General features: G+C 37.8%; 1 protein-coding gene across 1 annotated transcript; it reads right to left on the bottom strand.

The window, feature by feature from the left end:
• Positions 1–8,697: 8,697 nt before the first annotated feature.
• LOC137714591 (receptor-like protein 2) lies at positions 8,698–10,934 on the bottom strand. The gene has a single exon (XM_068453773.1). It carries the CDS (start codon positions 10,912–10,914, stop codon positions 8,698–8,700), a length of 2,217 nt encoding a protein of 738 aa, XP_068309874.1. The 5' UTR covers positions 10,915–10,934.
• Positions 10,935–26,385: the final 15,451 nt, after the last annotated feature.

Below are 26,385 nucleotides of genomic sequence, written 5' to 3'. Positions count from 1 at the left end.
AAATATGGAATTCTCTCAAACCTTTTATGAATAAGGAGTTTGTTATAGCTGCAGAGCAGCAGTGAACATCAATCTTCCTTAAATATATTCACTGACTCACTGCAACAAACTCAATCTGCCCCAAATTGACCTTTATGCTTTGATTGAAATAATTCACCAATCATACAATCAAGAAACGACAATATTCAAGAATTCCAAGAATATACACTACTGGTTATCGGCCTTGTTCGTGTGAAAAACTCAACATATACTCAAACAAAAAGCAACGGCTATTGGCCTTTATACTTTTACAAAAATACTTCACCAATCATACAATCAAGAAACCAACTTTTAGACATCTTTATACTTCGGCAATCGGCCTTAAGGGAGTACAGTATACAATCATAGAGAAATGGCTATTGGCCTTAAAAATTGTCAAACACTCCAATCACAAAGAAGAAATGGCTATCTACCTTGAAATTCTTCACAAAAGAAAATTGAGGATATGGCTATCGGCCTTGAAAAAGTAAGTATACAGCTATCGACCTTGATACTTACAAGATGCTTAGAAAAATCTACACTGAGACATTAACACAAATAGTTGATATGCTAAATTGAGAAGTACTCGAAACAACACCTGGTGACTCTTGATCTCCCAAAAGCCAGAAGCTCATCAATCCACTAGAAATCATAAATTGATGACCAGAAGCAGTATAAGCTAATAAGTGCTCCAATGCAGTGACCTTCGTATGGAAAAATTGCAGACCATCAGGTAAAGAACTATGAAATATAGCGGCAGATCGAAAGAAACCCTTTCTTGCTACAGAAGATACTACATTACTAACGGTGTTCAGCCACCTGGAGTTCCATGTCCGTTGTACGGAATCCATGTCATGAATAAAGAAGAACTGTGCTTAATTAGCATTAATCTTCCACTAATCCTCTCGGAAGCGAACTGAGTAGGGTGGATGGTGACATTGTCTTTCAAGAAAACCACCTCGGTGCGCGTTAATGGACCCATCAGAGTCAACCAAGATGTTTCCACCAAAAGATTAGCCATCTAAGCCAATGACATCAAGCTTGACGGCAAAACCGAGTTAACACGTGTGATCTAGAAACCACAACAACAGCACCAAGTCGATCACCATCAATCCTTCGTCTTTCAAAGCCTTAACTTTTCCCCTTAATTTTCATCAATGGCGGAATCCACCATCCTCAAAATCCAACGCTCTGCAATTGACGCAATCAAGGCGATTGACCTCGACCAATCCACGATCGATTTCGAGAACAAGCTACGCGGCTCCCCCAAGAACGATCAACCTAACAAGAACAATCAACCAGAACAATCGCAACAATCGTAGAAAAATCAACCTAAGAACAAACGCGGAAGCACTAAAAATATAATGAAAATTTGGAAAGAAACTAAGCTAGAAACATATGTAAAATAGTGAGAAATGGAACCATTAGAATCCATGGTGTGAGCCTTGTGGCTTTGATACCATGTTAACTACATTGTAGTGTTTGAGAATTGAAGAGAAAATCAAGAAGAACGGATGAAGAGAATGATGAACATAGAGATATTAGAGAGAGAGAAATAAGATTTGTATTAACCGAACAAATGAAGATTACACACACTGTTTTTATAAGAGAAATCCTAACAACCTTACTAACTATATTACTAACTGTATTTCTAATTGTATTACACTAGTACCCTTAATACTTTCCAAAATGGGGAGGGAGCATGCCACTCAATTGGTTAAATGAGAGGTCAAGGATTGCAAGGTTGGTGAGGTTGAAAATTCTCTCTCATACATCTTCATTGAGTGAATTGGAAGGGAATGCAATTTCTTCGAGTTTGGTGGCATTGTAGATATCATTCGGAAGTAATCCTGAGAGGTTATTATAACTAGCACGAAAAATTTGCAATTTTGAACACTTCCCGAGTCTAGGAGAAATCTTGCCAAGAAATGCATTGAAGGAAAAATCCAACAGCCTAATCAAGGGAGAAGAATGAAGACATATAGAGGATGGGATCAAACCTGAGAAGGTATTGTTATTGACATTGAAACTAGTTAAATTCTGAGCTTGTTGAAAGAATGCTGATGGAATTGTACCATGGAACAAATTGCTTGACAAATCCAATGTCTGGATATTGTGGGATAGCAGAGACAATGGTAGGTTTCCTGAAAAAAGATTAAAGCTCAAATCTAGGATCTCAAGATGCTTTAAAGACAAGAAGAATTCAGTTTTAGGTGATCCGGAAAGTGAATTGTGAGAGAGATTCAAGTGGGCGAGGCGAGTGAGATTTCCAAGTGATGATAATGAGTGGAAAATAGCTCCTTTGAGGCCTTTGGAGGATAAGAGCAAATGGGTGACCAAACCATCCTGATTACAAACAATGCCCTTCCAAGAACAACAGTTAACCAAAGTCCAATTTAAAGGATGAGAAGATAGGGTGGAGGAGAAGGACAAAGAGAGCCGCGCTCATTTTGGTTGCATGCATGAACATTTGTAGAGATGATGTGAGAGAATAAGAGGATGAGAAGGAAGCCATGAGCCACTGGGTTAGAAATTATGCTGCTCTAGCATATATATGTTTCTTTGCATTCGGAATTCTCAAAAGTTCTTTTTTGCTTGAACTCGCTAGCAGCAACATCACTTCAAACGGAGAAATTGGCAATCAACCATAACCATATAAATGTTCAAAGGGAACTTTAACAAAAAACTTCCGGTACTGTTTACTTTAACGAAAAACCACATTTTTACACTAAAAAGTCAATCATGGTACTACTCACTTTACCCTTTATTTTGTCCTTATCGTTAAAACTCAAAATTTTCACACCATTTTCATTAGTTTTCCTATTTCCAAAACCACTTAGTACGTCGAAGAGATATTTCCCACTTGAAGGCATGGGTTTTGAATTCAGGATGGGCCACCAATAAAGGGCCAGAGACCTATTAATTTCAAAGTCTACAACGGCCCATGTTTAGCAAATTTGCCCTAGATGAAAGCAACCACAATGAAAAGAATTAATGCCTTTCCTGTTGGGTAATTGAATAAAAAAAAACAAAACATAACACTGAATTTGGGGAGTATAGCTAAAGTAGAGTGACGTCTAAAGATGGTTACCTAGAAATGTTAACAATATTGAAGTGTTATATACGAAAAATGCTAAACATGGGCTAAATTGACCACAGTATTCAAAAATATCAAATAAGAACAAAAAGAACAAAATCATAAAACATAAAATCCTAAACCTAACCAGATTATATTTCAGTCTGTGTTAGCCAGCTAACACAGATGGTGATTGTGGATTTGCACTGTATTAGACCATATATAAAGGCCATATCAACTAATCTTCTACGGTAGGAGTAAAAGTCAAAATTCAAAGCTCTTTTTTTCTTCTTGTTGACGATTTTTATTTCAGAAAATTAATTTGGAAGAGAGTCGATTTTCTAGGTGACTTAACCCCACATTCGTCGATATATAAAAGATTTCCAATCTAATTATCCTCTAAATTCATAAATATAAAAATATTATCTATAAGCATTAATTGCCCATCTAGTTTTACATATGATATGCATATTATACCCGTGACTAGTAAATAACTACTACTACTTAAAGAAAATTAAATTTGAAAGGCTACAGTCAAGTTCTTAGCTTCATTCTTTGTGTATTAAAGTCCACGACTCGTTACTTAGTATTACGGTCTAGTGGTATTCCTCTTCATTTGTAAATAAGAGGTCTTTGGTTCGATTCTCGTCAAAGGTGAATTTGAACCACCTAACCCATCGTGAGGTTAAGCCCATCCCTTCTCATTTAGTGTAGATAATATCATTTGTTCAAAAAAAAAAAAAAAAAAAAAATCCACCACTCACATCTCGTTAACTACTATTTAAGGAGAATTAAACCCTACAGTACTATACGTCGAAGAGAGATTTCCACTAATGAAACCAAAGCGAAGACCTGGTATTTTTAAAGTCTACCACTCTACAGTAACTCAAAATTAAGTTCTTTGTTCCTCAAGCTAGCACAAATATTACAGTAAATAAGAAAAAAGACCTCACAATTTATATAAAAACACTTAAGTTTAGATAGAAGGGAAACAAGGCTCATCATCTATCTACTTGCAAGCATGGGGTTTTTTGGTTTCCTTATCTCAATACAAAATAAATTAGTTTTTTTTTCTGTGTTTTTAAATTATTGAGCTTGAAGTGTTTTTCTACGTATAATTTTATTGATATTTTACGTGTGAAACAAAATAATGTTTCTTATATGAAGTTATGACACATTTTTTGAGTCGCCCCGGATCTTAAAAATCTCAAGACCGGTCCTGTATTACTAAAATCATATATTGTGATATGGTAATGGAATTTGTATTGGATCCAATATATCGGCGAATTGAGTTGAAGTCCAAGTAGCTGATGATTTTCCTTGCTTGGAAGATAAACTAAAATAGCAACATGTATGCATGTTCTTTCTAAACAAATGTGGGTTCCTCGTAGCATTTCTGAACGAGCGCCACCAGTATTAACTTTACAAAATCGATGCGTGGGGATGCCACCTAAACTCTGTAATTTGCCCCAAAAGGCCGAATAGAACGTAAATCATGGACCTGAATAAACATATATATATGTCCCCTTGGCAAAAGAGGAAGAGCATATATAAGTAATCATGCAGCGAGCAGTTTATGCCCCAGAAATTATAAGTAGCTTACTCTCTACCCATATGAGACATTCTTTGTATATATTTGCAAGAGTTTGTGAATAGTACTTGGATATGACGTCTACTTTTTCGGTTCGGAGTTTGGCTTTCTCCGAAAATGTGACGGCAGTGGGGGTTTGGTTTATGCAGCTTGAGATTAGGTTTTTTTTTTTTTTTTTTTTTTGTGTGTGTGTGTTGTTGTTTGTTATTGCAGCCTTCGGACCTAAGTTTGTGAGGATTTGGGTTGCTACTCTCATTTTTCTTAGGCTTTTTACCTTATCTGTTGTTTGTTTATTGGTTCCTTTTGGCCTTGTACTAGTTTTTGTAACGTAAAGAAAGTTCTTTTGACCAAAAATAGAAGACAGTGGTTCTGAATTAAGGAGGGCCATCATGTCAAAGGCTACAACGACTCACTAGTACTTTTCCCTAGAAGAACGGAAAGAACTTATGCCTTAATTTCTACGCGGTAATTGAAACAAAAAAGGGAGCGCTGAATTTAGAGGAGCAGAAGAACATGAAGTGACACCGAAAGCTGGTCTTCGACGTGCTGTTTAATAATATAAACGTTTCGTAAACGGCATGACAAAACCTGAATTGACTCAACCGAACACCTCCAAGAATTGTCCCCAAACCTTAAAGCTGAAACCCTAAACTTTCCCCAGACACAGGAAAGCATGCATGTTGAGGAAGAATATGACTCAGCATACTCGAAGTAGACATTCAAAAATACAATATTTCAAAATTTAAAATACGAAGCATAAGAATGAAAATCATAAAATAAAAGAAAATCCTCATGTAAGCATTATAAATATAAGAACACACATGTGAAAACAATATCAACATGGCTGTAGGTTACGATACACCAAATCAATAGCCATGTGAAACATGCAACTGCAGATTAGTAGAAAAACCTACCACTACAACAAAAATGGGCTAAGAACACAATTGATTTGTGCCCTTCTCATTTTCATTGAGCACAAATATATATTTGTGCTTTTTAAATTCCATTGAGCACCAAAATACCTCAAATGTGCCCTCTAACATAAAAGCACATTAGTTTGTGTCGGGTATTTGTGCCTATTAAAATTTGAACACAAAACATTATCTCCATCTTGCATGTCAGAGATGGAATTTTTTATTTATTAATTTACACAGACACAATAAAGGCTTTTGTGCCCTCTATTTTAATATATTTAAATAAAAAAAATATGTTTTTGTGTTCTTTACATTTATTTTTTCCTATTCCCAACTATTTTTACCTATTCACAATTTGTGAAAATATCTAGTTGCAATCAACTTGAATTATAAATGGACCACAATTCTTGAAAAACAGTGATTGATATTTCTATATTTCTGGAAATTAACTGTTTAAGTCATCGATATTTTTGAACGTCGTGTTTGGTTTTCTAAATACATGTTAATAGTTGTCACATATTGTTCATGCAATTTTCTCTCTTTTTTTTTCAATTTTATTCTCACATCCTACCATATAAATCAATATACAAATGTCAACAAAATTATGAAAATGTACCCATAGTACCTATAAAACAAATGTACACAATTTATTTGTAATACCTTACGTATTTTTAGATGTATGATTTGGTTATTCATTTTTGTATGATTATGTGGAATTCGTTGGAAAACAAATAAGATGGTGGGTAATTTGACCTTCGAGTTCAAGACACTTGGTGATAAATATCATATTTTATTTAAATAACATTTATCTTAATGAACGCGTGGTCGCAAACGGATGTGAATTCGGAGTTAGAACGAGTAAGTTACGAATTTTTTAAGTTAGAAGGCAAAATGGTAATTTTGGGAGGGAGTATTCTAGAAGCCAAAGGCTTCTCCCATTTTACTTTCCCAGCAGGCTGATGCAGCAGGGACCCACCCACGTGGGTCTTCATCCTTCCCACCTGGTCATGTATATATAATTATTTGTTGTATAGACACAGTTATATATATAATTATTTTATAAATTTTCTGATGGGTTTTTGTGTACCGTGGGACCGACCCACGTGAGTCTTCACCCTTCCCCGTGCTTCTATTCCTCTCTACACGCCATCACTCTTCCGTATCCTTCCTTCACGCAATCCTCTCTCTCTACTTCTTCACATTTTTCTCTGTCATCTCCCTCACCATCTCTGTGCTCACTGCACAGAAAACCGCAGCATCCATCTCCATTTAACTAGCCACTCCGGCGAACCTTGCCACCACCTAAACACTACACTACCACCCTCACTCTCTCACAATCTGTCTCTCTCTCTCGGCTTCTTCCTTGACACAGAGAAGCACATAAGCAATGATAGCGGCGGAGCTGGCGATCTCCGGCGAGGCAACCACCAGCGTCACCTTCCTCTCCTCACTGCAGACTCCCCATTACCTTTTTCTTTTCTGGAAATCGAAACCGACGCGACGAAATGACAAGCTCTGTCGCGGCTTGACTCCCCAACGAGATTTTCCATCGAATCCAGCATGAGTGAGTCTCGAAAACACCTTAGTTAGGTTTTTTAAGTTGTTTAGAGACGTTTTGCAATGCATGCCTAATTTGGTTAAGTTTGGATGTAGTTTCAACTTAGGGGACAAATTCCCCAGATTTCCAGTGAGGGCTATGATTTTCAAGTTGATTTTAAGATATCACTGGCTACCCAATGGCCCTGAAGAACGTAAAATTCGAATACTTGCCTTTGTAGTTTTGTTTTAGCTTTTGAATTGTTGAAAATGGTTGTGATTTGGACCAAAACGGACTTGTGATTTGGACCAAAACGGACTCTGAAACTCCTAGCGTGGCTGTTGGTCGCATTGTCACTGCGTATGGCACTGTTGTGGATGGTGCATGAAGCACAGGCACCTCCACTGGAAGGATGACTGCTTGAAATGATGAATATACGTTTTCAAGGATGATTATACGTTTTCAAATGTTTGTTTCAGATTGTAGGGTATTTCAAATTTGTTATTTTTATTTATTTTTTCATATTTAATTGATAGGGCACAATTACAAAAATTGTAATAACGTGAATCTCAAATAGCATCTGACACAAGTGTCAGAACAGGGCACAATATAAACCTTATTTGTGCTCAACTTTTTGAGCACACATGGGCGTATCGTGCCTTTAATCAAAGGTGATGCCTGTAGAGGGCACATAAACAAATATAGTTGCTGCATTGTTGCTATTGGTTTATGGGCACATTTGTTGGTGCTTTTTGGCCTCAATGGGCACAAATAATTTATTGTGTGCAATGGCCATTTTTGTTGTAGTGTACTTGAGTTCGAAGCCACTGAAGAAGACATGCTGCTAAATTGCTAAGGTTGTCTTCTACTCCCACTACTCAAAAGCTCCCTTACTGTATCAATAGATCTCAGTAATCGTTAGGGTTTTTCACGTAGGGAAGCAAGGACTATAACCTCATATATATTGCTAGGGTTTGTACGCAACTAGCCTATTAAGAGTTGATACCCCATCAACTTAATGATGGTTGAGTCCTATCATGATTCAATATCTTTGCATTCAATACCTTAAGGATTCCTACAAGTTAGCTACATGGTTAGGACTTCATAATCCTCACGTTGTAGAGATTTACCAAATCACTTGTATCACAAATAACCCGAGAAACAAGTTAGTTGCAACCCAAGTAATCTTACTTAACACTCAGTTGAACAACTTATAATGCACAACGTTATGTAGTCTTTCATATCGTGCTATATAATTCTCCCTTCAAAATCATTTTGTTCGAGCATATATTTGTAGAGAATGACTCTTTGTCATGCCATTGCGCTTGTATACCCAATCTCTTAGGCATCTACGGGTCTTGAATGACATAATATTTCTTCATACAAAAGACTAGGGACATTCAATAGATAGATAAATTCCCCAATCACGCACCCTTAACAGAATCACATTTACAAGTGCCATTAGTATTAATTTTTACATATAGAAAACGTAAAAAAATATACATATTCTTGCTGTCTTTGGTATGAAAAGAAAACCGAAGATGTATGATAAAACTACAATCTAGTCTCCTCTAAGCCTTCTTTTCATCATGTTCATATTCAGTGTAATCATCACATAGAGCCTATCTTGTACATTATCTAAGAATTGAAAGTAGGCATATCTCCATGTCTTCTTAACAATTAAAGAACCAAACACTCCCCAAAACCCTACAATGAAACCCAATGCAGTGAAAATATACAACCATGGAAATTGATGTCCATTGTCCACACCTTGGTTGTTCTTACTATCTGCATCAATGCCCTTAACTGGTAGACACTCATTGGGAAGTGGAGCACCACATAGTTTTGAATTCCCCTCAAATGCAGAAGCATTGAAACTCTGGAGTTGAGTGCTTGTTGGGATTGGTCCTTCGAGATTATTGTACGAGACATTTAAATATTTTAAGAAATTAAGGCTTGCCAATGACAACGGGATGTTTCCGGACAATTGATTCATGGAGAGGCTCAAATTCTCTAGATTTTTTAGGTTGGATATTTGTTCTGGAATGTTGCCGGAAAAGTTGTTGCCACTAAGATCCAAGTTGTGGACAAGGTGTATTTGGCCGATCTCAGTAGGTATTCTGCCATGAATGTGATTGAGAGACAGGGATATTGTTGGTGGCCAGTTGGAAAATCTTCGTGGGTAAACTAGGTTTGAAGTGGTGAAGAGAGGTAGGTCAACATAATCGTCTACTTGAGTTGTGGTTGGTTCATGTACCAACCTTGGTAGCCCACAAAGTTCTTTTGGAAATTCACCGGAAATTTGGTTGTCTTCTAAGGACAAGAATAAGAGTTTGGGAAGAATCCCTAACGATCTAGGAATTGGCCCGGTAATTCTACTACCTACCACAATTAAGATCTCTAGATTCTTGAGTTTTGAAAACCATAACGGCATTTGACCAGTGAACTCACAATAATAAAAAAGCAACATTCGAAGATTTTGGAACCCACCGAAACCAAGCATGCCTTTATCAGCTGGAATTTCCTCGCCATTGAACGAATATGAAAGGATGAGCGTTTGAAGACCTTTGCAATGCATTAATATCTTCATTGCCCCATTGATATTGGTGAAGCCACTTAGTGAGAGAAAGGACAAAGATTTCAATGAAAGAATTTCAGGTTGTATTTGTCCTTCTAGATTATTTGAAGCCAAATTAATAGCTTTTAAGGACTGGCATGAATAAAGGCATGTTGGAAATGTACCAGTAAAGTGGTTTAGAAATAGGTCAAGTTTACTGAGGTGACTAAGTTTCGAGAAATTGAGCATGGAGATATCTCCTTCCAAGTTGTTGGCTGCCATATGTATTTCTACAAGGTTCGTGCAATTCATCAACGATGGGGGCAAAAAACCTTCGAAATAGTTGTAATCAAGAGCCAAGTGTTTCAATTTGGAGAGCTTTCCAAAATGGGGAGAGAGCATGCCACTCAATTGGTTAAATGAGAGGTCAAGGATTGCAAGGTTGGTGAGGTTGAAAATTGTCTCACCTAGGGCTCCATTGAGTGAATTGGAAGGGAATGCAATTTCTTCAAGTTTGGTGGCATTGTAGATATCATTCGGAAGTAATCCTGAGAGGTTATTATTACCAGCACGAAAAATTTGCAATTTTGAACACTCCCCGAGTCCAGGAGAAATCTTGCCACCAAATGCATTGAAGGAAAAATCCAACAACCTAATCAAGGGAGAAGAATGAAGACATATAGAGGATGGGATCAAACCTGAGAAGGTATTGTTGTTGACGTTGAAACTAGTTAAATTTTGAGCTTGTTGAAAGAATGATGATGGAATTGCACCATGGAACCGATTGCTTGACAAATCCAACGTCTGGATATTGTGGGATGGCAGAGAAAATGGTAGGTTTCCCGAAAGAAGATTAAAGCTCAAATCTAGGATCTCAAGAAACTTCAAAGACAAGAAGAATTCAATTTCGAGTGATCCAGAAAGTGAATTGTGAGAGAGATTCAAGTGGGTGAGGCGTGTTAGATTACCAAGTGATGACAATGAGGGGAAAATAGCTCCTTTGAGGCCTTTGGAGGATAAGAGCAAATGGGTGACCAAACCATCCTGATTACAAATGATGCCCTTCCAACAACAACAGTTAACCGAAGTCCAATTTAAAGGATGAGAAGATAGGATGGATGAGAAGGACAGAAGAGAGCCGCGCTCGTTTTGGTTGCATGCATGAACATTTGTAGAGATGATGTGAGAGAATAAGAGGATGAGAAGGAAGCCATGAGCCATTGGGTTAGAAACTAAGCTGCTCTAGCATATATATGTTTCTTTACATTTGGAATTCTCAACGGTTTGGCTTATATAGAGCACCTAAATGCATACCTAATATGAAGTTCTTTTCTCTGTTCCTTTTAGCTTGAACACGCTAGCGGCAAACATCATTGCCATCTGAGAAATTGGCAAACAACCATTACCCTACAGGTGTTCCAAAGCCCTCTAGACACTGGTTTTGAATTAAGGAGGGGCCACCTTTTAAAGGACCTGAGCTAATGTCAAAGTCTTGCCGTAGAAGTGGAATAAATTATGCCTTTGTTTCTATGCGGTAATTGAGAAAAGAAAACGGATCATTGAATTTAGGGAAGCAGAAGAATATGAAGTGACACCGTACGCTGATTTTTTTATCCACGTGGTTTTCACTACTATCAACGTTTCGTGTACGGCATGTCAAAACCTTAACCTTAAGTGACTCAGCTGACTACTTTAAATGTATCTGTCAAGCTGAAATGAAGCTGAACACCTCCAAAAACTCTCCCCACACCTTAAACCTTAAACTCTAGACCCTAAACATTACCCGCACACATGAAAGCATGTCGAGAAAGAATATGACTCAGCATACTGGAAGTAGAAATTCAAAACTAGACTTTGTAGCTAAATTGGTATTTGAGATTAGCGTAACTTCTCAGTTTGATCTCTAATTGAAAATTAACAGAAGTGATCTTTAAATTTGTCCATCATAAATCATTTTGGTCTTTACATTCCATGAAAAATTCGTCAACTATTATGTTAATGTGATCAAGTGACGCCATGTGGGTCCCACAAATCCATCATCTTCAATTCTTGGTTTGGGAAGTGAACCCAGATCAAAATCTTCCACCAAAAAAAAAAAAAAGAAAAGATTTTTTGATAGGGACAAACTCAGAATAATTGACAAAATTTTCACAGAACGATTTATGATAGACAAACTGAGCAACAAATTTTGTCGATTTTCATTGTTAGAACTTAGAACTTACAACCAAATTGAGAAGTTATGACAATATCAGAGATCACTTTAGCAAAATTAGAGATCAAAAGCCTTAAAAATATAATATTTCAAATTTTAAAATATGAACACATAAGAAGAAAAATCTAAAACATAAGAAAATCCTCGGAACACCTGGATTCATCCAATAGTGATTTTCCACTTGAAGATGACATCAGATTTGAAGGATGGGCAAGATGAAGACAACCACATCGAAAAGAACTAATGCCTTTCCTGTCAAGTAATTGAAAGAGAGAACACATCATTGAATTTTGGGAAACGTATAGTTAAATTAGAATAGTCACGTAGAAACGTCAACAAAGTCGAAGTGTCTCATATAGAAAATGCTAAACATGACCTAAGTGCGAAGAAATTTGAATTTGATGATACATATCCTCGATAATATTGATGAATTTGAATGCAAAAGTAAAAGTTAGAAATGGAATAGCTTGAATTGGGTGACTAAATCCGGAAGTTTCAGTTATAATTATCTTCAATTATTTTGACCGTGATGATGAGTGATATGAGAGAGAATTTATAAATTAATTTTTTTAATAAATAAAACAAAAATCTGACATGAAAATATGTGAATAGTAAAATGCTGATATGTACAAAGTCTCTGAACTTTGATAAAAAACTGAAATTCAACAAGTTTTTAGTCATAAAAAGTTGGTGATTAGGGACCGGAATCTAATTTCCCCATATTACTTTGGTGTAAAGTAGGAAAAAAAAATTGCACTATCCATGTTGCAATTGTGCCATTGCCACTTCTTTTTCCAATTTTTTTTTGGGGGCAGGGGGTTTGGTTTTGGCCCTTTGGCCATGTGTTTCTTTGCACAGTAGTTTAATTTTGTTGGTGGGAGGTCATTTAGTACTACGGCCTAATAGTATTCATTTTCACTTGTAAGTGAGAGGTCTTAGGTTCGAATCTCGTGAATGGCGAATTCGATAACAAATTAGGTTGCTTATTGTGTGGCTTAGCCAAACTCTTCCTCCCCTTAATGTCGAAATATCAATGTACTAAAAAAAAAAATTGCTGGTGGGAGAAATTTAGTGTCAAATCAGCAAGAGTTCTAGGGTTTGTGAGGTCTCTGCATAGTTAATTTTCCTTACTTTGTTCGAATTCCAAGTCTTATTCTCTCTAATTTTCCTTGGCTGAGCTGAGATGTGCATTTTCTAGATTCATATAATTGAAAATGCATTACGGAATCAAAACCTATAGCAGGTGGCATGCGATTTTTCTAGTATTGTCTAGTTTGAAAAGAAAAGCCCAATCACTAATACGTCATCGGGTCGTAACTAGTTGTGCCTTGCTACTTTATGAATTCGTCGGAGTAAGTTTCTCCTATTTAGAAAACCACTATATGGGTTTGTACAACAAGGGGTTACTGTATTCGAAAAACCAAGGTTTTAGAAAAGAGTAATGTTTATTCATACTAGCATATGAGCACACACAAAGTGTGAGATTTTTTTTTTTTTTTGAAATAGAAGGAGAGAGGAAGAGAGTGATAGAGAATGTGGGAGTGGGATATTTTTTTTTTTTTTTTTTTTTTCAAATTAGAGATATGTTAGGATTATATGTAGGTGAGGCTTTGAAAAAAAAAAAAACAGCAAAATTTGGTTGTGTGAAATTACATTTCTACCCATATTTCTTATTCATGTTCTGTTTTAATTAGAGGGTTAAACTGGTAATTTCATAGGGTTTTGTTTGACAATGAGTGTTTTATTAATTAGTAGGGATCATGTTTTTGGGAAAGGATTTCTTGAGGATCCTAGGGATCATGCGTTCATGACCGTTTATCGTACATTGTGTGATCATAAATCATTTCAAAATTTAAAATTTAAAATTAAATATAAATAGTATCTAACGAAAATTGATCGCACGATGTATGATGAACAATCATGATTGCAGGATCCCTAGGATTCCCAGCAAAATCATCCGGCGAGAATCATTTTCCATGTTTTTGTACCATATTTTCAACAAATTATTAGATGGTACTGTAGTACGTGGTACTCCCATTTAAAATAGGACACGTGTACCATTTGTTAACATTTGGATTTATTATTTGTTTAAGGGTAAATATCAGTTTATTACCTTCATGTTTCATGGTTTTCAACATTTAGTACATCAAGTTTTTTTGGTCCCAGAGTCATACCTAAAGTGTAAATTTTGGGACAGTCTCATACATCCGTTAGTCAAACTATTAAGTCTCCCGTTAACTGATGATGTGACGCATATGTGAACAATGACTGGGCGCCACGTGTCATACATTCTACGATGAAACCTAGTGCAGTGAAAATATACAACTATGGAAAATCATGCTCCTTGTCCACACCTTGGTTATTCTTGCTATCTGCATCAATACCCTTAATTAGTAGACACTCATTGGGAAGTAGAGAGCCACACAATCCTGAATTATGCTCAAATGCAGAAGCATTGAAACTTTGGAGCTGAGTGCTTGTTGGGATTGGTCCTTCGAGATTATTGTACGAGACATTAAAATATTTTAAGAAATTAAGGCTTGCCAATGACGATAGGATGTTTCCAAACAAATGATTCATGGAGAGGCTCAAATTCTCTAGATTTTTCAGGTTGGATATTTGTTCTGGAATGTTGTCGGAAAAGTAGTTGCCAATAAGATCCAAGTTGTGGAGAAGGTGCATTTGGCCGATCTCAGTAGGTATTCTGCCATGAATGTGATTGAAAGATACGCATATTGTTGGTGGCTAGTTGGACAATCTTCGTGGGTAAGTTAAGCTTGCATCAGTATAGATAGGCAGGTCAATATAATCGTCTACTTGATTTGTGGTCGGTTTATGTACAAACCTTGGTAGTCCACAAAGTTCTTTTCAAAATTCACCGGAAATTTGGTTGTTTACCAAGAACAAAAATAAGAGTTTGGGAAGAGTCCCCAACCAAATAGGAATTAGCCCTGTAAGTCTACAACCTTCCAAAACCAAAATCTCTACATTCTTGAGTTTTGGCATTTGACCAGTGAACTCACAATAAAAGAAACACAACAATTGAAGATTTTGGAACCTACCGAAATCAACCATGCCTTCATCAACTGGCATTTCCTTGCCTTTGAATGAATATGAAATGATGAGTACTTGAAGTATTTTTGCAATGCATTAATATTTTCATTGCCCTAGTGATGTTGGTTAAGCCACCAAGTCAGAGAAAGGACAAAGATTTCAATGAAAGAATTTCAGGTTGGATTTGTCCCTCTGTATTATTATTTACATGAAACAAATAATTTTTAGGGATTGGCATGAATGAAGGCATGTTGGAAATGTATCAGTAAACTGGTTTTGAACTAGGTCAAGTTTACTGAAGTGACTAAGTTTCGAGAAATTGAGCATGGAGATATCTCCTTTCAAGTTGTTGGCTGTCATATGTATTTCTACAAGGTTCGTGCAATTCATCAACAATGAGGGCAAAGAACCTTTGAAAAGAGCTTTGACTTCATATTAGACTTCAAAGATTTGTGTAAAGGTTCTGCTGAATGTAGGATTTTTGACCATTTGTGTGTCTTGGGTCCTTGTATTTATAGACTTCTCAAAGCTTGTCTTTGCATGGATTTGGCTTTGATTTGTGTCTTAATTCGTCCATGGGAGAATTTAGACATGTTTTGTGTCTTAATTTCAGCCACCTTCCTTATATTGGCCGAAATTTATGGGCCTTGTTGCCTATTTGTGAGCAATCTTCAATTCTTGCTTGTTTTGTGAAGATGTTTTAGCTTTCTTTCCGGTTTTGGGACAATTTGAGCCCCTTGCCAATTTTAAGGAGAGATTCCCCCATTTGCCGAGTTTTAGAAAGGTTTTGAGCTTCCTTTGCTTGATTTTTGCCAAATGTCATTGATGACTTGTCGATTTGTGATGAGTCATATGCCACGTGGAGCTTTGTGATGCATCATTTGTATGCAATCAAATTTACATGTCTACAAATGCCCCCACTTCAAGGCACGTTGTAAGCATGTGCTTGTCACATGTAGGAAACGTGTTTTGAAGTCCTGCAATGTGAATGATCTAACTCAAGGGTCGTTGACACTTGATCTTTAATTGGTTTGCTTCTTCAAGGGCCGTAGAGGCGTATTTCTTAAACGAACCATTTCTTTAAGGGCCATTGAGGCGCATTTCTTGAATTGAAATGATGAATTTCATTAAGGGCCGTTGAGATGTATTTCTTGAACAAAATATTTCTTCAAGGGCCGTTGAGGCGTATTTCTTGAATTGAAATGAGAATTGTCTTCAAGGGCCGTAGAGGCTTGATCTTGAGTGAAAATGAAACTTTTCTTCAAGGGTCGTAGAGGCTTGATCTTGAAAGAAATGAAATTTTTTTCTTCAAGGGCTGTAGAGGTTTGATCTTGAAAGAAATGAAACTTTTCTTCAACGGCCGTAGAGGCTTGATCTTGAAAGAAATGATTTTTTTTTTCTTTATGGGCCGTAGATGCTTGATCTTGAAAGAAATGAAATTTTTTTCTTCAAGGGCCGTAGAGGCTTAATCTTGAAAGAAATGAAATTTTCTTCCTCAAGGGCCATAGAGGTTTGATCTTGAATGAAATGAAATTTTCCTTCAAGGGCTGTAGAGGCTTGATCTTGAAAGCAAATGAAATTTGAAAATGGATAAATTGGTACATACTTTTTGTGCGTATTTGATTTTCCATAATCCTTGACAAAATACATTTGGTGTATTTTGAGACTTGGATTTTTTTTTCTTGTGGTTGTGGGAAAAATGTTTTTCCTTCCTTAGGTAGGAACCTCCTTCAAATGTTGCAATGAGGGTGATTTCCTTCAAAATGTTGGAAAGCTTTGATGATTTCCTTCAAGGTTTTGGAAAACTTTAATGCTTGTCCTTCAAGGTTTTGGGAAAGCTTTGATGCTTGTCCTTGGGTAAGTAGGATTTTCATTTTCTTTCTTTCCCTTTTCTTTTCCATAGCAAGGAGGAAGTGTATTTTCTTTTCCCCTTTTGATTTCCACGGCAAGGAGGGAGTATGTTCCCCTTCCTTTTTGATTTCCACGGCAAAGAGGGGTATTTTTCCCTTCCTTTTTTGATTTCCAAGGTAAAGAGGGGTATTTTTCCCTTTGTAATTGGAAAATTTAAATCCATTTCCTTATTATTATTATTTTTGTTTCCTTTTCCTTTCTTTGCTGATTTTTGGTGCAAAAACAACATGCTTTTATTTTTGGGAAACTTTGACGATTTGTTCTTAGTTTGGGAAACATGTCATCTGATTTGCACGCCAAGTTTGAGGCTTATTTCTCTTCTAGAAAATTCTGTAAAAATATGGGAAACATAGCTTTATCTCTTATCTTTTCAGGCATACATCGCACACCACTAGAAAAAATCGGGAAAGCCTTCAACTCGTTTATTTTCCACAGCTACGCAGTTCTGACGAGAAAACAACTTTTGAGGGAATAACTTTGAAAACTGGAACGTTTGGCTTTAGGGAAAATTATGAAATTTAGATACAATGATCATCAGCCTTTTAGCTTCCTTCTCCAATTGGCCTTGCATCAAAACTCCTCTAGAAAGTTGAATTATCACCAAAAAAGCTCTGCTTGCGCAGATTTGCTGAAACTTGCCATTTTTTGCTTAGAATTTGCTTTCCTTCTTTTGGTTGGAATGTGCTTCCTTGTTTGATTTTCCTATTGCTATTTGGGTATGTATTTCACTTATAACATTAGGAAGCAATTGACCCCTATTTATAGGACAATTGGGTGTGTGTGTGTGTGTTTTTTTTCTTCACAATTCACATCCTTGCCGTGTGCTTGCTGCTGTACTTTGCCGTGGGTTTTACTTCTTGGAGTTTGTTGCAGTGCATCACTTTTTACCATGTGGTGCTATGCAAAAGACTATAGCGATCTTATGCTGTGTAGTGCCTTTTGGTTACAGTTTTCCCTTGGTAGTGATGTTGCAGTGCAGTGCAAGAAACTGATTGCGTAATCGTTGTGGGGTTGCGTAGCATTTTGGTTTTCTTTGCTACTGTAGCGTGCTTTGAAGGACCGTCTTGTAGCTACCCTCTTTGCTGTGCTACTCAAGCTTTGTGGTGACTTTGTCATTGTCATCCTTCAACACTCACGAGGTTTGTCTGGCATGTCTTTTGCTTTAGTGAAGCAATCTTTTTTTTTTTTTTTTCCATGCCATCCCACCTTATTCTCATGTTGTCTTTTCTTTATTTTTTTTCTTTTTTTTCGTTGCAGCCATGGTATTTTTCAAGTGCTTTAAGAGCAATATCATCACTATTCTTGCGAAGGAAGGTGATTCGCAAGATAGGGGAACAACGTTGAAACTTCGTGCGCCGTTGACTAGCCCTAAGGCACTTGTTCTTCTTACAAAAGACAACTTGATGCATATCAAGTCATGGTCTTCTGAAGTATCTTGGGAGGTGATAGATTTTGGTCGAGCCAATATGAAGAAGAAGGCGTGTACGTCGAGGATTCTTAGGATTCTTATCTTGAATCCTTTGCACCATGTTCATGACAATCCACTAGTTTTGTTTGAGCTTCTTAGCGATCACATCCATAGTGGAGCTATAAGTTGGAATATCACCTTCTCAACTACTGGAGAAGCCGTCTTTGCTGAGTTTTACTGGGAGTGGCTTGAAGATGTCTTAAGCTAATCCAAAAATTTGCTTACTAACGTGGGCCTTTATCACGCCGTATACGCATCTTTGTTTAGTTATGATCGTCATCCTTTCATCATTTGTGCGTTTTTTGAGCATTGGTGTTCAGCGACCAACACACATCACATGGCTTAAGGAGAGATGTCAATTTCACTTTGGGATCTCTACAAGATAGGAGGCTTGCCGATCCATGGTAAGTTTTATGATGAGGTTGTTCCTAGCATAGAGGAATTTTCTCATTGCAATAACCGAGGATTGCCTGCGAGTTGCCTCTATTTGTTTTAGGTGTATCACAAGCTTTACCAGAAGGCTCAGGGTAGGTCAGGCATGAAGATATCTTCATGGATCCGATTTTGGTATTGGGATGCCATGAAGTACAAGAAGCCTTCAAAGAAAAGTGGTCGAATTCTTCCTTTAAAGAAATAAAGTATTCACATTTTGAATTTGCTCTTTATTCTTCAAAATGTTTGTGTTTTTTTGTTGGTGATGTGACTGTACTTAAAGTCTTGAAGTTTCAAGTTGCCTATGTACCCTTGGTTGAGGAGGGATCAAGTCATGATGTAGTTCAAATTGTTTTTTGATGGTTTTGACAGTTTTGATGGTGATTTTGATTTTGTTTTGATTTTGTCGTACATAGTTTATGTTTTTGCGGGCTAGGGGTGTTTGGTGCTGTGTTGCAGTTTTAGCTCGTGCAGGCGAGGAGCTTTGTGTCGTGTGCAGTTTAGGCTCGTGCAGGCGAGGAGTTTTGAGTGTCGCTTTTTAAGCTCTTGTGAACAAGGAGCATTGGGTGTCACATTTTAAGATCATGCGAACAAGGAGCATTGTTGCCATGTGTAGTTTAGGCTCGTGCAGGTGAGGAGCTTTGTGTGTTTCCTTTTAAACTTGTACGAACAAGGAGTGTTCAGTGTCGCCTTTTAAGCTCATGCAAACAAAGAGCATTGTGCCGTGTAGTTTAGACTCATGTAGGTGATGAGCTTTGTGCCATGTGCAGTTTAGGCTTATGTAGGCAAGGAACATTATGCCGTGTGCAGTTTAGGCTTGTGCAGGTGATGAGCTTTGTGTTGTGTGCAGTTTAGGCTCATGCATGCGAGGAACATTGAGTGTCACCTTTTAAGCTCTTGCGAACAAGGAGCATTGTGCCTTGTGCAATTTAGGCTTATGCAGGCGATGAGCTTTGTGCCTTGTGCAGTTTAGCTTGTGTAGGAGATGAGCTTTGTGCTGTGTGCAGTTTAGGCTCATGCAGGCGAGGAACACTGGGTGCTTTGTTTAGGGGTAGTAACGCTTCAAGAATTTGCCATTGATGTGGCCGATCTTTAAGCCGTCTTCCACCATAATTAAGTAGGTGTCGTTGGTGTAGACCTTTTGTATTACGTAAGGTCCATCCCACTTTAACGTGAACTTGCTTTTTGTTTTGTGAGCTGTGACAATGGGCCTTCCTAATGCCAAAACAAGTTCTTCAGTCTGGAAAGATTTAGGCAGACCTTCTTGTTGGATGCATTGGATAGCTGTGCTTGGTAGCATTCCAAGTGTTGTTGAGCTTCGAGCCTTCTTTCGTCAAGTGCTTCTAACTCTTGAAGTCGTAGCTTTACATTTTCCTCTTCAGTCAAGCCTTCTAGTATAGCCATCCTTAGTGAAAGGATTTGACTTTTGAGCGGCAGAACAACTTCTACACCATATACGAGAGAATAAGGTGTAGCTTGGGTAGAAGTCCTATGTGTCGTCCTATATACCCAAAATACTTCACTTATTCTTTCGTGTCAGTCTCTTTTTGTTTAGCTAACCACCTTCTTCAAACGGTTGCACATCGTTTTGTTGAATGTTTCCACACGACCATTGGCCGAAGCATGATACATGGAAGACTTGTGCTGCTTGAATTTGTTTTTCTCGCAGAGCTCATCCATGAGTTGGTTGGAGAATTGTTTTCCGTTGTCGGTGATGTTGTAGCAAGGCACACCATATCGATGGATGATATGTTCCTTGATGAAACAGATAATAGTTTCCTTCTTGACTTCCCTTAAGGGTACAACTTCAACCCATTTGGAGAAGTAGTCCATTGCAGCTAGGGTGTAAGTTTCTCTTGCAGATGATTTTGGTGTGATTGGTTCTACGACGACCAATCTCCATGCATCAAACTGCCATAAAGCAACTGTAAGTGGTGTAATGGCTCAGGTGATTGATGTATGAAGTTGGCGTGGAATTGGTAGGCTTGGAACCTTTTGGTGTGTTCCAGTTAGTCATTGACCATGCTCGGCCAGTAGTAACCCATTCTCTTGAGTTGGAATTGTAGTTTTGGTCCAGACTGATGCGCTCCACATACGCCTGAATGTGTTTCTTCCATGGCTTGATTGGCTTATTCCTCACTTAGGCATCTCAGAAGTATTCCTTCAAAAGAGTGTCAGTAAAGTGTTCATTTGTAGTAAAGGAAGTGAGGTGCTCATCGACATATTTCAGAATGGTGTCTAGGATCGTCTAGATGCTTTCCATGCTCCAAGTAGTCGATCATTGGCTGTCTCTACTCTTCAATGTCGACTGGAAGTATTGAGATGATGTTTGTGTTATCTAGTAGCATTTTAGTGACAAACGGGATCACCCATCTTTGGCAAACTAACACGTCTGCATATTCGTCTTCTCCTAGTGCCATACTTGAGGCTAGGTTAGCAAGAGCATCCACCATTTGATTTTTTTTTCTTAGCACATGTTTTAGCGTCACGGCCTCAAACTTTTGTAGTAATTGAGTTGCTACCCAGAAGTATAGGACAAGATTATCTTTCCTTAATTTATATTTAGTCAAGAGTTTATTGATTATGAGCTTGGAGTCATCATACACTTCTATCATTGTGATTTCCATGTTGATCGTCATTTGGAGTTCAATAATTAGTGCTTGGTACTCAGGGACGTTGTTGGAGCACAGCTCGCTTAATCGGAAGTAATAGGGTAGTACTTGTTTTTATGGTGACATGAATGCTACTCCTGCCCCTACTCAATCTGCTTGTACGAATCTGTCGAAAAACATTGTCTATGTCAGGAAGATGTCGATGTAGAACACCTCATCGTCAGGCAAGTCGTCTGAGATTTTCCAATTGGTTGGGATTGGGTGGTCGATAAGGAAATCTGGTACAGCCGTCTAGCAGAGCTAGCCGTGTTGCTTTGTTTCTTAGGTTTTGACAACCTTTCAAAAACAGAGCTTTAGGGTGTTGGCGTGTTAAGCCACTTAAAGACGAAAGTTCAGTCTTGACCACCAATGCGATCAAGTGCCGAAATTCTGGGTTTTGAACGATTCAGCCTATCAAAGACTGACATTTGAGGGGTGGGTTTAGGCCCCTCTTGATTTTGTTCAACGCTTACGCTGATGTGCTGATTGCTAATGTTTTTTGCTTTGCTTGAAATATTCATGGGTGTATTTGGTGTGAATCCAAGTCCAGCTTTGTTGTTGTCAACTCCGTAACCATGCTCCTTTAACTTCTTTTGAGTCTCGGTGAGGTCATGTTCTTTGTCGTTGACAATGTTTGCATTCTTTTTTTCAAGATTTGAAGAGGAGGCGAAATTGTACCCAGCCTTTGACATGAGTTTGTAGGCGTTTGGGTCAAAACCTTATTCAGTCCTCTTGGTTGGAAGAGAGCTTGGTTCTGCCCCCTTTGGCAGGGGTTTTACGAAACCTTGCAGTGGTTTTGAAACTTTAGCGTCGCCTAGCTGTGTCAAAGGTAAAACTGCGTTTGTCTTGAGTAGGTTTATATTGTCCTTATGCAGTTGTGTGTCAGCTTTGCTTGTTCCAATTTCAAATGAGGATTGCCCATTCTTTCTTCTTGACATTGGGATCTATCAAAAGACGGGTGTGTTTAGCCCTTTTGAGGGCATCACACGCCATTTGGTTATTGCGGGCTTAGTAGGCTTATCGTTGTCTTTACTTGAAGATGACACGACTTCCCACTTTTGCTCCTTGGGCATGGCTTTCCGCTCTTGTTTCTTAGGTACAACTTTACCTGTGGATTTGATTTCTTTTAGAATAGCATGTCTTCATCTATTTAGAACTTGGCATCCGCAAAGTGTGATTCGGCTTCGGTGAAGGGCTCGGTGTCACCTTGTATCATCTTTACTCCTTCTTGGTAGAACTTTAAGCATTGATGAAGGGTGGATGACACTACTCCATTCTCGTGGATCCAAGGCCTTCCTAAGAGCAAGCTGTAGGAAGTTCTTGCATCAATCACGTGGAATAATGTTCTTGACTTGAGTTTGCCAATGGTCATCTCGGCTCGGATCATGCCCATTGCTCATTGTCCTCCTTGGTTAAAACCTTGGATTAGCAGACGGCTTCGGGATAGTTCATCCACCTTGATGCCGATTATGGTCATTATTGACTTTGGCATGATGTTTGTAACACCCCAACCTGAAAATTTTATTTTGGAAAATAATTTTGGTGATAAGCCAAATTAAACTCTTGTTTATTTGACTACCATTAATCACAATTCTTTATTTAAATTTACACAAAATCTTTAACCAAAATTTACTTACAAAAAACATAAGATTAAATTTTCTGATAATTCACCAAATTTCTTTTCTTAAATCAAATTCCCAACAAAAGATTAATCCCAATTATTTAAGGCTGCATCTAGCCTCTGTTAGACTGCCTACGTACCCTTGAGCGGGATCAAGCCTTTCGTAGCTCACCAACTTTTAAATGTCCTGAATTCTTATGAAGAACCTAATGTTTTCTTTTTGGATATCCTTCGTAGTGACACTAAAGCCATACAACTCAATGCTTGCAAATAGTAATCACAACATCATTACCAAGTAGTTTATGATGTCTCATTCAGCTCTATTGTTTGAAATAAACCCAACAATGTTTATTGGCACCACAATCCAAGTTTGAGACTCTAACTCTCAAATGTAAGCACACTTAACTACACAACCCTTCGTTCATCAATGAGCATAAATCTTTCCAAATATACAAAAACAAGCACATTATATCAAGTTAGAAAGTTGACAAAATCTTTTACTAGAAAGTATTGAGCTTCCTGTACCTAATTAAATGAACCAAGATTCAAAATTTAATACTAAGAAGAATTTAGGAGAGAAGATAAACGTTGACAATGTGAAGCATTGAATTTCCCAGAGAGATAATTCCATCATATGGATTACTAAATTATTCATTCTTGTCTTCTTCGTCAGAATTACTATGCTAGAAATAAGGCAAGAAATAATTCATGACAGTTGGTCTTGCTCTAAGGATCTTCTTGAGAAAATTCTAATTCCAATTCAAAACTGGTACAAGGATTAAGGAATTAAAACAATTATGATGTGGGTATAAAGTATAACCAAGATGCCCAATAAAATTCAAACTGATTAACACAGATGAAAGAGATGTGAATTGGAGAATTGTAGCCTTACTAGTTTAGTATCCAAATCTAACCCACTCACAACTTCTTGCTCCTACTGTTTTACTATCTTCTTTGAAAACCAAACAGGGGAAGTCAAATACGGTGAGTTTGAGCGACAGATAATAGCGAGAGAGAGATGGCTGGTAATGTAGAGTGAGAGAGAAAATAAAGAAGGCTGCAGGGTTCTAACCAATTTGGGTTAAAGTCCCCTTCATTCTTCTTTTTCTCTTTCTTTTCTTTTCTTCTTTTTCTCCCCCCCCTTTCTTCCAGAACTCTCCCCCTTCTTCCCCTTCTGTTTTCCTCCTTTCTTCCCCTTCTTCTAGAACTATGGAACCTTCCAGCCAAAACACACCTCTAGCCAAATTTCTACCAAAACACACCTCCTGCCAAATCTGGAACCTTCTAGATTCATAGCAAAATGACTATTTTGCCTCTACTTTCGTTCGTTTCTATTTCATTTGTTATAACTCTGGTTGTCGAACAGTTTTCACCTACACGCTTGTGGAATCGTCCTTTATCCAAATATGTCAAGAAATATGATATAATATATAAGGATAAAATACGTCCTCGTAAAATTACGTTTAGTCAACTAGGGGTATTTTTGTTTTTTCCACTTATCGATAAATTTTCCGACGTAAATTATAATAAATCCCGGAAACAAAATTCTAAAATTTCTCTAATCAAATTTTCATAACCATAAATCTATTTATTCTCGAGTTACTCCACATATTTAAATTTTTAGGGTATTACAATGTTTATGGCCGACCCACCATCCATAAGCATGCGGTTGATTTTGTTCTCTCTCACGTACCCGGAGACGAACATAGGACGGTTGTGAGGCATTGATCCTAGCAGCAAGTCTTTGTCAGTGAAGTTGATTGCGTCATGGGCTACACAACACGCGGCATATTCGTGTGGTCAAAGCTTCAAGTCGTCGCCTTTGCTTTCTTGCACTTTGTAGTTGTCGGGACTCGCCAAGACCGCTACTAATGCTTTTTGTATCTCCTTAAGTAATTGTAGTGCTTCCTCGATGCTAAAGTGTGCCGATAGGCTTTCTTTGGGCGTGAGGGTCTTCTCTTCCTCGATGGTGATATCTTTTCCTTTTGAGGGCTCTTCTATCTCTACTTCAACCATGTGGCAGGTAGCAGTAGTGCATTGTTGGAAGAAGTCATTTGGGAAGTACTCGTGTAAGGAGACAGGAATGTGCGACTCTTTCTCCATAGGTTCCCCAGCGTATGTTGGCTTAGTAGCTCTTACATTTCTTTTGGGCTTCCTATTGTTGCGGCGGTGGTGCTTTCTCCCTTGTTCCACCTTTGGCCGTGTGGCTTGTGGTATTGGCTTCCTTGTCTTTTTGTAGGTCACCAGCGTCCACCATTCTTTATCGAATGTATGTGCATTTTGGTCGCTTGCCCTTAGCGATGGTTGTGCATAAGGTGTCATGTAGCTTGAGCATGGACGGGAGTGGTTAGGCGTCACTTGAAGAGGCACAGGATTGAAGGATCCAAACGCAATCATAGTAGTATGTGTTGCTGCCGTCTATTCCTGGTCGAGTTCGATTTGCCCTTGTTGTGCCAGCTTCATGAAGAACTCCTTGAGGACGAAGCATTTGCCAACAGGATGGCTCACAATACGATGGTACTTGCAGTACCTAGAATTGTTAATGCGATTCATTTCTTCGGGGTGCTTGCATTCGGGTAGCTCGATCACCTTTTTTTCCAGCAAGTTGTCTAACGTTGCAGTCACATCAGAGTGTGCACGGATGGTTTGGTCAATACTTAAGTCAGAAACTTTGAGAGAATGAGTGTTTGGCTTTTCTACATGGCGAAAGGCTTCTTGGATTTTGGAGATAAAGTGGGTATTTATAGGAGAGAATGAGGAAGTGGGCCGACCCTCTAGGGTTTAAGGGTGGCCAGCCCTAGGTGGTATTTTAGTAGAAATATTCTAAGATATTTGTGTAAATAATATCATGGAGTAAATAGGTAAATATCCTAAATAAATGGAATTAAGATTATTTATTTGAAAAAAGTTTTCTTTGATTAGTAATGTATTTATAATAAGAATAATGAATTATTTTATCATAAATACCTTTGACTTTTCCTATGGTCAAAGGTACCTTGAGCAATCATTGATCTCTGCCTACTCTACCTCAGATCTTGAGCAATCATTGATCTTTGCCTACTCTACCTCAGCTGTGAGTGGTGAATGAGAATGCTCCATGCTCATTTAATTGGGGCAGTTTTGTCCTTCGTGAGACATAATCCACATGTTAGCTCCATGATTTTGGAATTATTTTTTGCTCCACAAAGAAGCTCCTGTAGAGATAAATCCAAAGAAAAAAAACTGAATTTTTTCGGACTAGACTAGCTTCAGAGACTAAGCTGGACTGGTTTAGAATAGACTAAGTTGGACTGATTTAGTGAAATATTTGGTGCAGTGTCGGACTAAGAAGCAGGATTGCAAT

Source organism: Pyrus communis, chromosome 14, assembly GCF_963583255.1.
Source record: "Pyrus communis chromosome 14, drPyrComm1.1, whole genome shotgun sequence".
NCBI lineage: Eukaryota > Viridiplantae > Streptophyta > Magnoliopsida > Rosales > Rosaceae > Pyrus > Pyrus communis.
This window is presented reverse-complemented; position numbering and strand designations above follow the sequence as displayed.

Excerpts from the sequence above, each read along its gene's own strand:
- LOC137714591 (XM_068453773.1), bottom strand. The coding sequence starts at position 10,914 with ATGGCTCATGGCTTCCTTCTCATCCTCTTATTCTCTCACATCATCTCT.